Source organism: Moschus berezovskii, chromosome 10 (genome assembly GCF_049115385.1).
Source record: "Moschus berezovskii isolate FMDL1 chromosome 10, NW_MosBer_1.0, whole genome shotgun sequence".
NCBI lineage: Eukaryota > Metazoa > Chordata > Mammalia > Artiodactyla > Moschidae > Moschus > Moschus berezovskii.
Genome location: NC_142469.1, coordinates 81,780,242 through 81,795,196, shown reverse-complemented (window position 1 = coordinate 81,795,196; position 14,955 = coordinate 81,780,242). Strand labels below are relative to the sequence as shown.

Sequence of the window (14,955 nt, the reverse complement as noted above, 5' to 3'; positions counted from 1 at the left end):
CCGCATACCAGCCCTGAGCATCCTGTAACATGCATCGACCCTGAACTGGTGATTCGTTTCACATATGATAATATACATGTTTCAATGCCATTCTCCCAAATCATCCCACCCTCACCCTCTCCCACAGAGTCCCAAAAACTGTTCTATACATCTGTGTCTCTTTTGCTGTCTTGTATACAGGGTTATCATTTGTATCTTTCTATATTCCATATATATGTGTTAGTATACTGTATTGGTGTTTTTCTTTCTGGCTTACTTCACTCTGTATAATAGGCTCCAGTTTCATCCACCTCATTAGAACTGATTCAAATGCATTCTTTTTAATGGCTGAGTAATGCTCCATTGTGTATATGTACCAAAGCTTTCTTATCCATTCGTCTGCAGATGGACATCTAGGTTGCTTCCATGTCCTGGCTATTATAAACAGTGCTGCAATGAACATTGGAGTACGTATGTCTCTTTCAATTCTGGTTTCCTCGGTGTATATGCCCAGGAGTGCAATTGGTGGATCATATGGCAGTTCTATTTCCAGTTTTCTGAGGAATCTCCACACTGTTCTCCATAGTGGCTGTACTAGTTTGCATTCCCACCAACAGTGTAAGAGGGTTCCCTTCTCTCCACACCCTCTCCAGCTTTTATTGCATGTAGACTTTTGGATAGCAGCCATTCTGACTGGTGTGAAATGGTATCTCATTGTGGTTTTGATTTGCATCTCTCTGATTAGGAGGGATGTTGAGCATTTTTTCATGTGTTTGTTAGCCATCTTTATGTCTTCTTTGGAGAAATGTCTGTTTAGTTCTTTGGCCCATTTTTTGATTGGGTCATTTATTTTTCTGGAATTGAGCTGCAGGAGCTGCTTGTATATTTTGGAGATGAATCCTTTATCAGTTGCTTCATTTGCTATTATTTTCTCCCATTCTGAAGGCTGCCTTTTCTAAATCCAACTTGAACATCTGGAATTTCTTGGTTCATGTACTGTTGAAGTCTAGCTTTGGGAATTTTGAGCTTTACCTTGCTAGCATGTGAAATGAGTGCAATTGTGTGGTAGTTTGAACATTCTTTGGCATTGCCTTTCTTTGGGATTGGAATGAAAACTGACCTTTTCCAGTCCTGTGGCCACTGCTGAGTTTTCCAAATTTGCTGGCATATTGAGTGCAGCACTTACAGCATCATCTTTTAGGATTTGAAATAGCTCAGCTGGAATTCCATCGTTTCCACTAGCTTTGTTCATAGTGACTCTTCCTAAGGCCCACCTGACTTCACAGTCCAGGATGTCTACTTCTAAGTGAGTGATCACACCATTGTGGTTATCTGGGTCATTAAGACCTTTTCTGTCTAGTATCTATGTGGTATTCTTGCCACCTCTTCTTAATATCTTCTGCTTCTGTTAGGTCCATATCATTTCTCTCCTTTATTGTGCCCATCTTTGCATGAAATATTCCCTTGATATCTCTAATTTGTGTTGTTGTATGGGTTGAAAAGAGTCACTTTTTCAGTGTGCCATGCTAGTGCTGGGCATCTAATGAGTGTTCAATAAAAATGTCCTACCTTTCTCTGTTATAATAGCTGCTGCAAAATATAAAAACTATGACAGAAACTAAACTGTTAAAAAATCTTCAATTCTTAGAGGTCAACCAGTTCTAACTAGAGCATTGTCAACATTAAATTGCCTAAACAGATGATTGAATCAAAGAACTGGTATTTAAAACAGCAATGATATGCTGTTAATTGCTTACAAATTTTGCCAGTTTTTTTTTTTTTGGTAATTTATTTTTTATTGGAGGCAAATTATTTTACAATATTATATTGGTTGGTTTTTTTTAAATAGTGAAAAATAGCCAGATAGTAAGGACTTGGTAAAAAGATAGAATCATCCATCAGCAATAGTGCTTTAAAAATTATTAAATTTTTAATAATTTAAAAATTATTGGTCATAGCGATCAAAAACCTTAAAAGTTCTATAGCCTGGGACCAAGCATAACACTACCTCTGAGACTCTATCCTATGGAAATAATCCTAATTATGGAACAAATATTATGTACTAAGATATTTATTCCTCTTTTCCTTGGATGGGTGGGTGGAGGGAGCTTGGGGAGAAAGGCATCCTAAATATAAAAAATTAGAGCCATATTCTCCAAACTTAAAAGATTACTATCTCATGTAGAAATAGGTTTCATACATCATGTGGAAAGATCATAAATGCTAATTCATAAAAGATATATAAACATATGAAGACAGTCAATCTCAAAGGTTTAAAAAAAATTATGTTTCCTTTTGCTCTCCATTACATTGGCAAAGATGAAAGGGCATAATATTACCTATAATGTGTGGTCAGCCACTCAGTCATGTCCCACTGTTTTCGACCCCATGGACTGTAGTCCACCAGGCTCCTCTGTCCTTGGAATTTTTCAGGCAATAATACTGGAGTAGGTTGCCATTTCTTATTCCAAAGGATGGTCCCCACCTAGGGATCAAACCCACATATCTTGTGTCTCCTGCATTGGCTGGCAGATTCTTTACCACTGCGCCACCTGGGAAGACCACTACACATAATATCAACACTAAAATGAGCATATCTCTTTCCCCAACAAGTCCAAGTTGAGGATTTTATTACAAGAAATAATTGAACAAACGCAGAAAGCTATGTGTACAAGAATATTTATAGTAATAAAAAAGCAGCTACCATATGCATTTGGGTAAATAAACCATGACCCATCTGTATACTAAAATACTATTTACCATTAAACAAAAAGTACTTTTTGTACAAATGCTGAATGATTCAGAGTTGCATCATGTGACCAAATTATGCTAAGGCCAAAGTTAAGATGACCCTCACAGAGTGAACTTCTGGCATGCAAGAATAAATCTAAATTTTAATTTTAAAACTAATATAATTTTTACTGTTAAACACTTTCATAGTCCCTGCTTAAATGTTTAAATGGTCTGATGTTACCTTAGTCCTACATTCATTGTTCTGAAAGTATGAAACAAAAAAAGAACTATTCATTTTTAACTGAGGTTGACAGAGACACACATTTTTAGTATCTAATTTCCCCCCTACACTTTCTTCTTCCATTTATATTTGTTGTACTTTTTCTGTCCAGATAGGATATCATAGATGTTGTTACATACACGTGCAGTTTTTTTTCATCTCATGAAATTTTCAGTTGGCAAAGCTGTTCTCTTTTAAAATTATTGTCACAAAATGTGAAGAACTCTGAAATGGACTTTTTTCTAAAATACTCATGGCTTAAGTGGAATTATGTAATAAAAAGCAGCATAAGGTTTTTAAAAGATTGTTTTGTTTCATTAAAGCATAATTTAAAAAAAAGGTTAATTCATGACTCTCAGAAAATATAAAAGATTCTATTTAATTTAGTGAATTAAACATGAATGGAAACAGTGAGAGGCTATGTCCTGTTTAAAGTGCTTATAAGAAGCTAATGTTAGTCATTTAGTCACGTCTAATACTTTGTGACCCCATGGACTATAGCCTGCCAGGCTTCTCTGTCCATGGAATTCTCCAGGCAAGAATGCTGGAGTGGGCAGCCATTCCTTTCTCCAGATTTCTTCCTTGAAGATAAGGTAATCATAATTTAACAAAGAAATCTTAGAATCAGATTTCTGAATTTGATTTTTTTAAAAGCTAGTTTATGACCAGCAGGTTATAAATATTAGATATTGTTTCACTAGACAGAAATTATTTGGATATCTACTGAGCAAAACACAAGTTAACAAGTAAACTTCTCTAAGCCTGAGATCATTTATTGTTGTTTAGTCGCTAAGTCATAACCGACTCTTTTGCGATTCCATGCCTTGTAGCCCACCAGGCTTCTCTGTCCATGGGGTTTCCCAGGCAAGAATGCTGGGGTGAGTTGCCATTTCCTTCTCTATGAAATCTTCTGACCCAGGGATGAAACCTGCATCTCCTGAATCAGCAGGTGGATTCTTTACCACTGAGCCACCAAGGAAGCCCATATACAAACATATGTAATAATTCTGGAATGATGTACATCAGTGTGAAGTTGGCAGTTATTTGGAGGTTTTCAAATTGAAGGGAAATTATCAGTTTTTTCTGTGTATCTTTCTGATTAGCCTTTTTTTTGTCTTTTACAATGAACTTAAGCCCTTTTAAGAATCAGAAACTTAACAAAGGTATTTTAATCTGAAAGGAGGAATGAAAGCTTGCTTTTTAATAAAGAAGTCAGCTCTGCCTGCCTGTGGTGTGTTTGTAATGTTCTTTTGCCTATTCATCTCCTAGGGGTGAAGCTAAGTAGTCTTCTTGGTAAAAAGGGAAACTTGGAAAAACTCCAGAGCTACTGGGAAGTTGGATTTTTCCTGGGGGCCAGTGTCCTGGCCAATGACCACTTGAGAGTCATTCAAGCATCTGAAAAGCTTTTTAAACTGAAGACACCTGCATGGTAATAGTAAACTATTAGGCGTTTATAGAATTATTTTTTATAAAAGCTCCTATCGCTTGTTTCTAAATTGTTAAATATGTTGAACTGACAACTAGATGATTTTATTTGTTTAGAGACTGAAATGCACAATCTGGAGGAAAAAGTGATTGATGCTCATAAACAAAATGTATTGATTGTAGGTTCTGATGACTTTAGACACAGGTGGTATCTGATAGCCATCAAGCTTAGCCTTTCTGTCACACTGACCAGCCCACTAGCCCAAGTTGGCCAGTATCTCCTACTTGAATCATACACAGGCCTCCGGTTTTACATGTGCAGCTCTAATCAGCAGATTCACAAGCTTCTATCTCAGCTTCCCAGTCTCTGCTCCAAACATGTGCACTTTGTTTCCTTCATGATCTAACCTTCCTCTTAGGACTCTCATTCTTGAGTTGCACTTCTTTGTCACTTAGAATTTCCTGACACTTTTAGATGTTTCATGTATTATGTGTGTTTTTCTAATTTCAAATAGTTCTTGGGATGCACCCAAGTCTCATCACTATGGATGTGGTAACTGGAAAGATTAAAACAAAATTCCATCTGCATTTGAAACTATTTTTAGTGCTAATTTTATTATGCATCTCATGTAATGATTGACTGTTAGCTTTAAAGATTTGTAAAGGTTAACTGTGAGATGTAGAGAACAAACATATGGACACCGAGGGGGGAAAAAGGAGTGGGGTAAATTGGGAGATTGGAATTGACATATGTACACTATTAATACCATGTATAAAGCAGATAATGAATGAGAACCTCCTGTACAGCACAGAGAACTCTACTTAATGCTCTGTGGTAACCTACATGGGAAGGAAATCCAAAAAAGAGGAGTATTTGTGTATGTGTAGCTGATTCACTTTGCTGTATAACAGAAACTATCACAACATTGTAAAGCAACTATGCTCCAATAAAAAATAATTTAAGAAAAATAAAGTTTACCCATGATATCAAGAAAGGCTCAAAGCAGCTCAGGACTCAGGCCACTGATGTTTGTCATCAGAGGGACCATTTGAGGAGATGCCCACCACAGTAGACCTTCGTGGCCTCTTAAAGCATTTGGTCACATTCAGGTCTCCCTCATTAGCAAATGCTTCCCGGCATCACTCCCATAATGATCTTTCTAAAATGCATGTCTGAGCCTTCCCCTCCACCGAAATCTTTAAATCAGCATACTTTAATGACTCCTCACAGCCTAAGGGATAAAGTCCACCTCCGTGGCGTGGCAAAGAAGGTTTGCCCTCAGTCATTAAACCTCAGTCCTTGTCACACCCCTAGGTTTACACTGCTCTCTGTTTACACTAAACATGCAAGATTCTGGCTTCGTGCTGCTGTGTCTCAACACGCGATGAGCATCGTCTTCCAGCCCTCTCCTCCACCTGGGGAGCATTCGTGGGTCATGTCTGCTCCTAAATCCCACGCCAACCTAAGACCCTTCCCCACAGCCAGACAGAAGATGGTGGATGTTGTTACATACACTTCTGTGTGTGATCCACTCACCTGAAACTTTCTTCTTCCATGTTTAGTCATATATCTACTGATACTACTCTATGACTTTTGTCAGTTTTATCTCCGTGAGTTAAAGCTCCATGGGCATTTATTTCATGGTGCTCAACACCTTTTACATTTCTGTCTCCTTGGCCCTGTGTGCAGCTTGAGGACAGGGCTGTACTGTCAGTAGCATGCCGACAGCAGGCATTCAGCAAATGACATGAAAATAAATGAGCCAATAAATGCACACATATCCCATGCAGTCAAATTAGTTGTTTCTTTATTATGACCATCCCCATGATGGTTGAGGAAGAGGCTGGAGCGCAAATACAAAGAGTTTCAATTAGAGGCCCCTTGGCCTCTGTTAACAAGAAAAAGGCATTGTTTTGTACAGTAGTGACAACAACCACAGAACAATGTTTTGTTCCCATTAATTTAATGTTAATTCCATGTGTGTAGTTTATAGTTTACAAAGTGCTTGCATGCCCATTATCTCATGTAATTATCTTACTCATATTTTCCTGACTTTTTCCTTCGAGGCAACATCTGTCTTGCAATTTAAGGATGTTCATATAATGCATATGAGCTGAGTTACTTCAGAGCAAAATAATATTTCTGATGATGGGTCTGTTTAGAAAGATTTCCAAGGGAACATATTTTAAAGCAAATGCATTAACACTTTCTTGAGTAGAATATAGGCATTAATTGATTTTTTTAATTTTTAAGATATTTATTATTGTTTATTTATTGGGCCCCCTGCATTGGAAGTGCAGTGTCTTAGCCACCAGAGAAGTCACTAGGCATTACTTTAAAAGTCATGTTTTAAGTAGATGTTTTGTTCAGTCCAAGTTATGTAAGCTGTCTAAGCCTTAGTTTCCTCATCTTTATAATGGGGGGGAAATGGCCTACTTTATTTCATTTTTGTGAGTTTTAAATGAGATAACATGATAGTACATGACATGTAACAAAAAAATGAATGAAGTTTGGTGACTTGGCTGATACAATTATTAATGCCATGTTTAAACTACATTTACAGAGTAAGACTGGGATATGTGGTAATAGGTAATTCTAAATTTGCCTATTACAAGTTTTATATTGTTTAATTTTTAGGTACCTCAAGTCTATTGTAGAGACAATTTTGATATATAAGCATTTTGTCAAACTGACTTCAGAACAGCCTGTGGCCAAACAGGAACTTGTGGACTTCTGGATGGATTTCCTGGTCGAGGCCACAAAGACAGATGTCACTGTAGTTAGGTTTCCAGTAAGTACTCTTCATTTAACTCTAAGGACGTTTATGTTTTGTTTCCTTTATGTAAAGAACATCTTGCACTTGTGATTGTAACAGTATTAATGTGCTCTTTTTCATGCACAGCAAGTGAAGGTGGTCATCTGGTTAAAATAATTATTTTCTACAAATTGGTGTGCTTTAGCTTACTTTTAAAAATAACTGTCACAGTCAGAGAAATAAGATATGTTTTCATGTTTTTGCCATGACACGTGGTGGTTTCTTCTGATAAGTTGTAATGTGTGCTTTCCCAGGAAAAGATTATCTCTTAGCTCAAGAAGTCAAGCTATCTCTTCAGATCAGATAAATGGGTGCTTTTAATTCATACTACAGTTTTGTTGACATTGTCACCGTCAATATAGTCAACATTATTGTAGTGAAAAGTGTAAGGCTCACCTGCATTGTTACTCCATCACTACCACTTACTACCCATGTGGGTCAGAGTTAGATGAGGTGTCGCTTTTTACAGTGCTTTAGAGCAGGGATCCCCAACCTCTGGGATCTAATGCCTGATGATCTGAGTTGGAGCTGATGTAATAATCATAGAAATAAAGTGCACGATAGATGTAAATGTACTTGATTCATCCTGAAAGCTCCCCCTCCACCACCCCCCACCCTGCTACTTCATCCATGGAAAAATGTGTCTTCCATAAAATTGGTCCCTGGTGCCAAAAAGGCTGGGGACTGCTGCTCTAGAGGATGGGAAATGATACTTCATTGGTTCTGGTCTGCAACTCATTATGCCTAGTTTCTGTCAGATTGAGATATTTAAATGTATAACACACATACACACACTTTAAAAATATATGGCAACCCACTCCAGTACTCTTGCCTGGAAAATCCCATGGACGGAGGAGCCTGGTAGGCTGTAGTCCACGGGGTCGTGAAGAGTCGGACACGACTGAGTGATTTCACTTTCACTTTTCACTTTCATGCACTGGAGAAGGAAATGGCAACCTACTCCAGTGTTCTTGCCTGGAGAATCCCAGGGACGGGGGAGCCTAATGAACTGCCCTCTATGGGGTCGCACAGAGTCAGACATGACTGAAGCGACTTAGCAGCAGCAGCAAGCTGGTTCCACACCCATCCTGATAGTTCTTGGAAAATCATCCAAAGCAATGTAGCTTTAGCATCCAATTCAAGAATTACTGGCAACTGACTGTATACACAGACCTCTTCCCACGTCAAAGTGATGCCAAAAATCTGTTTGAGCTCTGTTAGTCTCAATCCTTCATACTCAGCGGTGATGACAACTCTTAATTCTTTTTATAAAATCATGTTTTCTAGTGCTCGTTGGTAGGATCAAATGTTTCATTTAATTAAATCTATCCCTGGCATTAACACACTTCCTTTGCTCTTGCTTCCAGAGGAAGCCATAGCTCAGCAGGATCTTTCGTTGAAACGCCTTTCAAACTATAACACTTCACTCTGTTTTCTATCCTGGATAATGTGTAGCCTAGGAAAATACATCTCTCAGAATGACCTGGCAGCTGGCCTTTAGCTGGTGCTTTGATGATAGTAAATGTGGTAGTGAAAGAAGACAGCACAAAACTGAAGTATTTAATCAACTGTTGACTTGACGGACTAAGAAAGTTGGCTATGAGAGGAAACCACTTATATTAGCAATTCTAAGCTAATTTAAATTAATTTAATATGAATTAGTTTGTCATAATGTGAATGTAAAAAAAAAAACCCAGAAAATAGTGAGAGAGAATTTAGGAGAATATAGGTGTGCGTATGTGTGTTAGTTGTTCAGTCATGTCCAACTCTCTGCAACCCCATGGACTGTAGCCTACCAGGCCTCTCTGTCCCTGGACTTCTCCAGGCAAGTATACTGGAGTGGGTAGCCATTCCCTTCTCCAGGGGATCTTCCCAACCCAGGACTGAACCCAGGTCTCCTGCATTGCGGGCGTATTCTTTACCGCCTGAACCACCAGGGAAGCTAGAACATAGGTGTATACTCCAGGAAAGAGAGGCTCTTTTAAGCAAGAAAGGGCCCTATAAGCTCCACAGGCAAATATTAACCAATTTGACTCAATTAAAAGTTCAAGTTTGTGGTCATCTTAAAAAAAAAAAAACCCACCCTAAATATGGCAAATGCTAAAAAGGGAGAGAATATTTAACACTAATGCTGCGAAAGGATCAATGCACCCAATATGCAAAAACAAACACACACACACACAAACAAAACAACTCCCACAAACTGATAAGCAAAATAAACAGAAAAATGGTCATAATCCAGATTTTTAACTGCTCTTGAACAATGAAAGGTTGGACAATTCATAACTGCCTTCTTTCAAAAATAGTAATCTCCTGAGCCAGCTGGATGCTACCATTTAAGATGTTAGTTCCAATCCCATTCATTCTGCTTCACTCACTGCTCTTTCTCAACCAGCCCACTCTCTGCAACCATAGAGTTTGTTACCCACCTTCTATTGCGTAGAGAAAGGCAAGCTTCTAGAACCTGTGGTTCTGTGTCAGTCACTGTAACTATTCATGTCCTTAGGGTAGCATCTTCTATAACCCACACTTGTGAAGGCTGCATTAGGTCTTGATTGGGGTGATTACCTTATCCTTCATTGGAAATGGGTTTGACCAGGTAGCTTTTATTAGAAAATATTATTTAATTGGTTTCATTTATCTCACTATCATATCCATTCTCATGCTTCCAAGAAATAGCGATGACTCTCGGCAAAAGAAAACAGACCAAAGTTTCTTTGGAAAATGAAGAATACCATCATTCATTATTATTTGGGTTCAGTTTGATTCATTCTTTTTCCTCACCTCTCTTCAGTGTACATTTTCTTTCCTTCCTACTTTGAAAAGTTAGGAGACCATCAAGCTATCAGATAATGTCAGGCGAGAGGAAGAGGAAGTGGTCTTTCACAGTTTCTCTAGGAGCTTAGTATGTACCTTTGCTTACTGTCTCATATTAGAGTCTACAGGCCTTGCTGTCTTCCTTTATACTTCAGAATTTAGTAGTTAATTGTAATGTTGCTGCTGCTGCTGCTGCTGCTAAGTCACTTCAGTCGTGTCCGACTCTGTGTGACCCCATAGACGGAAGCCCACCAGGCTCCCCCGTCCCTGGGATTCTCCAGGCAAGAACACTGGAGTGGGTTGCCATTTCCTTCTCCAATGTGTGAAAGTGGAAAGTGAAAAGCGAAAGTGAAGTCGCTCAGTCGTGTCCGACCCTTAGCGACCCCACGGACTGCAGCCTACCAGGCTCCTCCATCCATGGGATTTTCTAGGCAATAGTACTGGAGTGGCTTGCCATTGCCTTCTCCGAATTGTAATGTTAACTGATATAAAAGACAAGAAACTGAAAGCAAGAATATGTGTACTCCCAAGCGAGTTGTATTTAGCTGGTTTCATCAAATTGCATCCTTTCTCTTTGTCTTTTTCTTGTCTTGTTCTAATCAGCCTTTCTATGACATCCACGAGGCATGCTACAAATTCCTCACGTTTTGCCATTTCAACAGCAGTTCAAAGGGCTCAGCAAGCATTTGTTGTTGTTCATCCATTCAGTCGTGTCCAACTCTGCAATCCCATGGAATGCAGCACGCCAGGCTTCCCTGTCCTTCACCATCTCTCAGAGCTTGCTCAAACTCATGTCCATTGAGTCAGTAATGACGTCCAACCTTCTCATCCTCTGTTGTCCCCTTCTCCTCCTGCCTTCAATCTTTCTCAGCATCAAGGTCTTTTCTAATGAGTTGAATAAGAGTGGCCAAAATATTGGAGCTTCAACTTCAGCATCAGTCCTTCCGATGAATATTCAGGGTTGATATCCTTTAAGATTGACTGGTTGGATCTCCTTGCAGTCCAAGGGACTCTCGAGAGTCTTTTCCAACACCACAGTTCAAAAGCATCAATTCTTTGGTGCTCAGCCTTCTTTATGGTCCAACTCTCACATCCATACATGACTACTGGAAAAACCATAGCTTTGACTGTACAAACGTTTGTCAGCAAAGTAATGTCCCTGCTTTTAATACATTGTCTAGGTTTGTCATAGCTTTTCTTCCAAGGAGCAAGTGTCTTTTAATTTCATGGCTGCATTCAGCATCTGCAGTGATTTTGGAGCCCCCAAAAATAAAGTCTGTCACTGTTTCCATTGTTTCCCCATCTATTTGCCGTGAAGTGTTGGGACCGGATGCCATGATCCTCACTTTTTGAATGTTGAGTTTTAAGCCAGCTTTTTTACTCTCCTCTTTCACTTTCATCGAGAGGCTCTTTAGTTCCTCTTTGCTTTCTGCCATAAGAGTGGTGTCATCTGCATACCCGAGGTTATTGATGTTTCTCCTGGCAATCTTGAGTTCAGCTTGTGATTCATCCATCTCAGCAATTCCCTTGAGGTACTTTGCATATAAGTTAAATAAGCAGGGTTATAATACACAGCCTCGAGGTACACTTTTCTCAATTTGGAACCAGTCCGTTGTTCATATTTGGTTCTAACTGTTACTTCTTGACCTGCATACAGGTTTCTTGACCTGCATGACAGGTCGGGTGGTCTGGTATTCCCAACTCTTAAAGATTTTTCCACAGTTTGTTGTGATCCACACAGTCAAAGGCTTTAGCATAGTCAATGAAGCAGAAATAGATGTTTTTCTGGAATTTTCTTGCTTTTTCTGTGATCCAACTGATGTTGGCAATTTGATCTCTGGTTCCTCTGCCTTTTCTAAATCCAGCTTGAACATCTGGAAGTTCTCAGTTCACATACTATTGAAGCAATCATTAGACAATAATAATTGCAACCAGTTTTTTTTTTCCTTATCTCAAGATAGGTGATGCATAGTTCAGATTTTATCTGTTAGAACTATTTGAGACAACAATGACACCATCATTTAAGAAGATAGGAGGTAATCTGTGTTGTGCTTTTCTAACATTAGATAGCATGCTCACTTCTTTAGGGGACAAGGAAAGTTCTAGTCCTCAGTGGAGTGTCTTGGGTGCTGTTTTGGGAAACCATTTTATTCCCTATTATTTATTTTAATTTCACAAACACTGGGATACTCACATTTGAAAGCACTGTTTTTACCAAGCTAAGATGGAAAAGTAATGATTTTCATTATTAATCAGTGCCACTTAGTTCTCTGTTGATATGAATTTGGACCCTGATTCACCCAGCATGTTTCTGAATCAGACTGTGTTCCCCAGCGAGCTCTTACTGTGTGTTTATTTGTGGCCTATGCTATCTTATTTTCATCACCAGAGCCTGGCCAAGAATTCTTTATGCCCTTAAGGATTTTTTACCCTTGATTAAAGAAAATATTGTCTTTCTCATCCCCTTTTTCTAATTCTCTGTACCTTAACTTGAAAAAAAGAACTGTTCCATTTTCTCTGGTATTTTATTTTCTTCCCAAATATTCCTGCTTAAGACCACACAGGAAATTTGAGCTGAATAGGTGCCTTTAAGTGTCTGTACAAAAAGGTAATATCTGTAGCACCTTTGAAATCAAGGTAGGTATGGTATTTCAGTGTTATTTGCGCCTAATATGATATGTTAGTAATAATGTAAACATTGTCCAGTCCTTTGATGGAGACTCTCATCCCACTTGTCATATATCCTCAGATACTCTCCAAAGTAAGATCTAATTTTATTTCTCTCTTTTTCTCTCACAAAGCTAAATATATCATGATTGAAGGTACTAGTTTTATCTTGGAGGCAGTGCAAAAACATTTTTATTATTTCATATAATTATGTCCATTTCTTTGGCCATATATAAAACTCTTTCAATAATAATTAAAATCTTTTCTCAATCCATTTATAAGGGTATGAAAAACATACTACTACATCTTTCTGATAAGGTATGGCCACAAAAAAATCTAAAATAAGTATGTGATAGTCTATAAATGGAATCTTATGTACATAGAATTATTTGTTCTTTTACCACATTGCTGCCTTTCTTTGACACATTTACATTTATAGAAATAGATTATGGGACAAGAATCTGAAAAAGAATAATGTATATGTATAACTGAATCACTTTATTGTACACCTGAAACATTGTAAATCAACTATACTTCAATAAAAAAATTAAAATAAACTAAAAAACAGAAATAGATTCTGTACTGATTGTAAATAAAATAAAAACTTTTAAATATATATATATATATGGCATTAGTAGATTCCCTGGGGATAGCCAAACCAACATAAGGACTTCAAAATTTATTTCCAGTTTCTTTAGCAATGAAAGGTGATGCATTATTGTAACTTATGGTAACTGTTTAATACCATGAATTGCTCAGAGGCCTCACAGGTTAGCAAGAATCCGAAGTTAAAATAGTTTTATTCCAGCTTTGGACTAAGCCTTATCTGTTAATCTCTTGTGTCAGTGCAGGGTTGTCATAACAACTCTAAATGGCTTAAATCTTAAGTCAATAATACTAGTTTTTTTGCCTTATGTTTTGAAGGTTTTAATATTAGAACCAACCAAAATCTATCAACCTTCGTATTTGTCTATCAACAATGAAGCTGAGGAAAAGACAATATCTATTTGGCACGTGCTTCCTGATGACAAGGTAAACTGTGCAGTTCTTAAGACAAGAGCATTAGTCGTGAAAGATTTTATACCTTCTGGTATTTATATATTCCAGCAAATATCTGTATTAGTTTAGTAGCTTCCTGTGTATTTATTTTGGCATAGATGTATTTGGTAATATAAAATTTGTTAAATTTTGGTTTTGGATTCACTCAATAAAGTATAATTCTCCTGTTTGGATTTTTATTATAGATGGCATAGCCATCCAAAGGGCACTCAAAATGGCACTATTTTTAAAATAATAATAATTTTATTTATTTATTTTTGGCAGCAATTACTCGGGAGATTGTTCATGTTATATTAGGGAATTGTGATATTGCAGTTTATAGTGAGAAATATGTTTTTGATCTGGTCCCTGTTTCTGGCACAGAGTTCCTAAAACCCTTGGAATTTCCTGAATGCTGAGAGTCATAAAGATGACTTTTGTTATGTTACTGAGGTAGTACCCGAAAGCACCTAAGGATGGGACCTGGTTGCCAGGGGAACCAACCAGGAGCTTGGAGGATTGGAGCTTTCATTCCCATATCCTGATCTCTGGGAGGGGAGGAGGGCTGGAGGTTGAATCATTGACTAATGACCAATGATTTAATCAAACATGCCTGTGTAATGAAGCATCCAGAAAAACCCAAAAGGATGGGGTTCAGAGAACTTCTACTTGGGAATTTGGAAAGAGGGGTGTATGTGGAGAAGGCATGAAAGCTCCAAGACCTTTCTCCATACCTTGCTCTGTGCATCTCTTCCATCTGATTGTTTCTTAATCATATCCATGTATAATAAGCCAATAATCTAGTAAGTAAAATGTTTCTCTGAGTTCTATGAGCTGCTCTAGTAAATTAATTGAACCCAAGGAAGGGATCCTTGGAACCTCCAATCTGTACTTCACTTGGAGTCATGCCATCATGACGAAATTGATCATAACTAACTATCTATATATATCTTATTAACCTTGTTTTCATAAAGTACAGTGTTTTCTTTGTGCTGTGCTTAGTTGCTCAGTCGTGTGCTCTTTGCGACCCCATGGACTGGAGCCCACCAGGCTCCTTTGTCTATGGGGATTTTCCAGGCAAGAATACTGGCGTGGGTTGCTGTGCCCTCCTCCACTGGATCTTCCCAACCCAGGGATTGAACCCAGCTCTCCATTACCAACTCGATGGACATGAGTTTGAATAAACTCCGAGAATTGGCA

The 14,955-nt window shown here is 38.1% G+C and overlaps 1 protein-coding gene across 2 annotated transcripts in view; it reads left to right on the top strand.

Annotated features, from left to right (window-relative positions):
• Window positions 1–14,955, top strand: part of MAP3K5 (mitogen-activated protein kinase kinase kinase 5) — a 229,799-nt gene that overhangs the window by 123,241 nt on the left and 91,603 nt on the right. For both annotated transcript variants that reach the window (XM_088840777.1, XM_055432817.2), the window contains 3 exons: window positions 4,262–4,421; window positions 7,056–7,209; window positions 13,642–13,749. In XM_088840777.1, coding sequence (XP_088696903.1) covers window positions 4,262–4,421; window positions 7,056–7,209; window positions 13,642–13,749 — 422 coding nt within the window. The remainder of the gene's footprint in view (window positions 1–4,261; window positions 4,422–7,055; window positions 7,210–13,641; window positions 13,750–14,955) is intronic.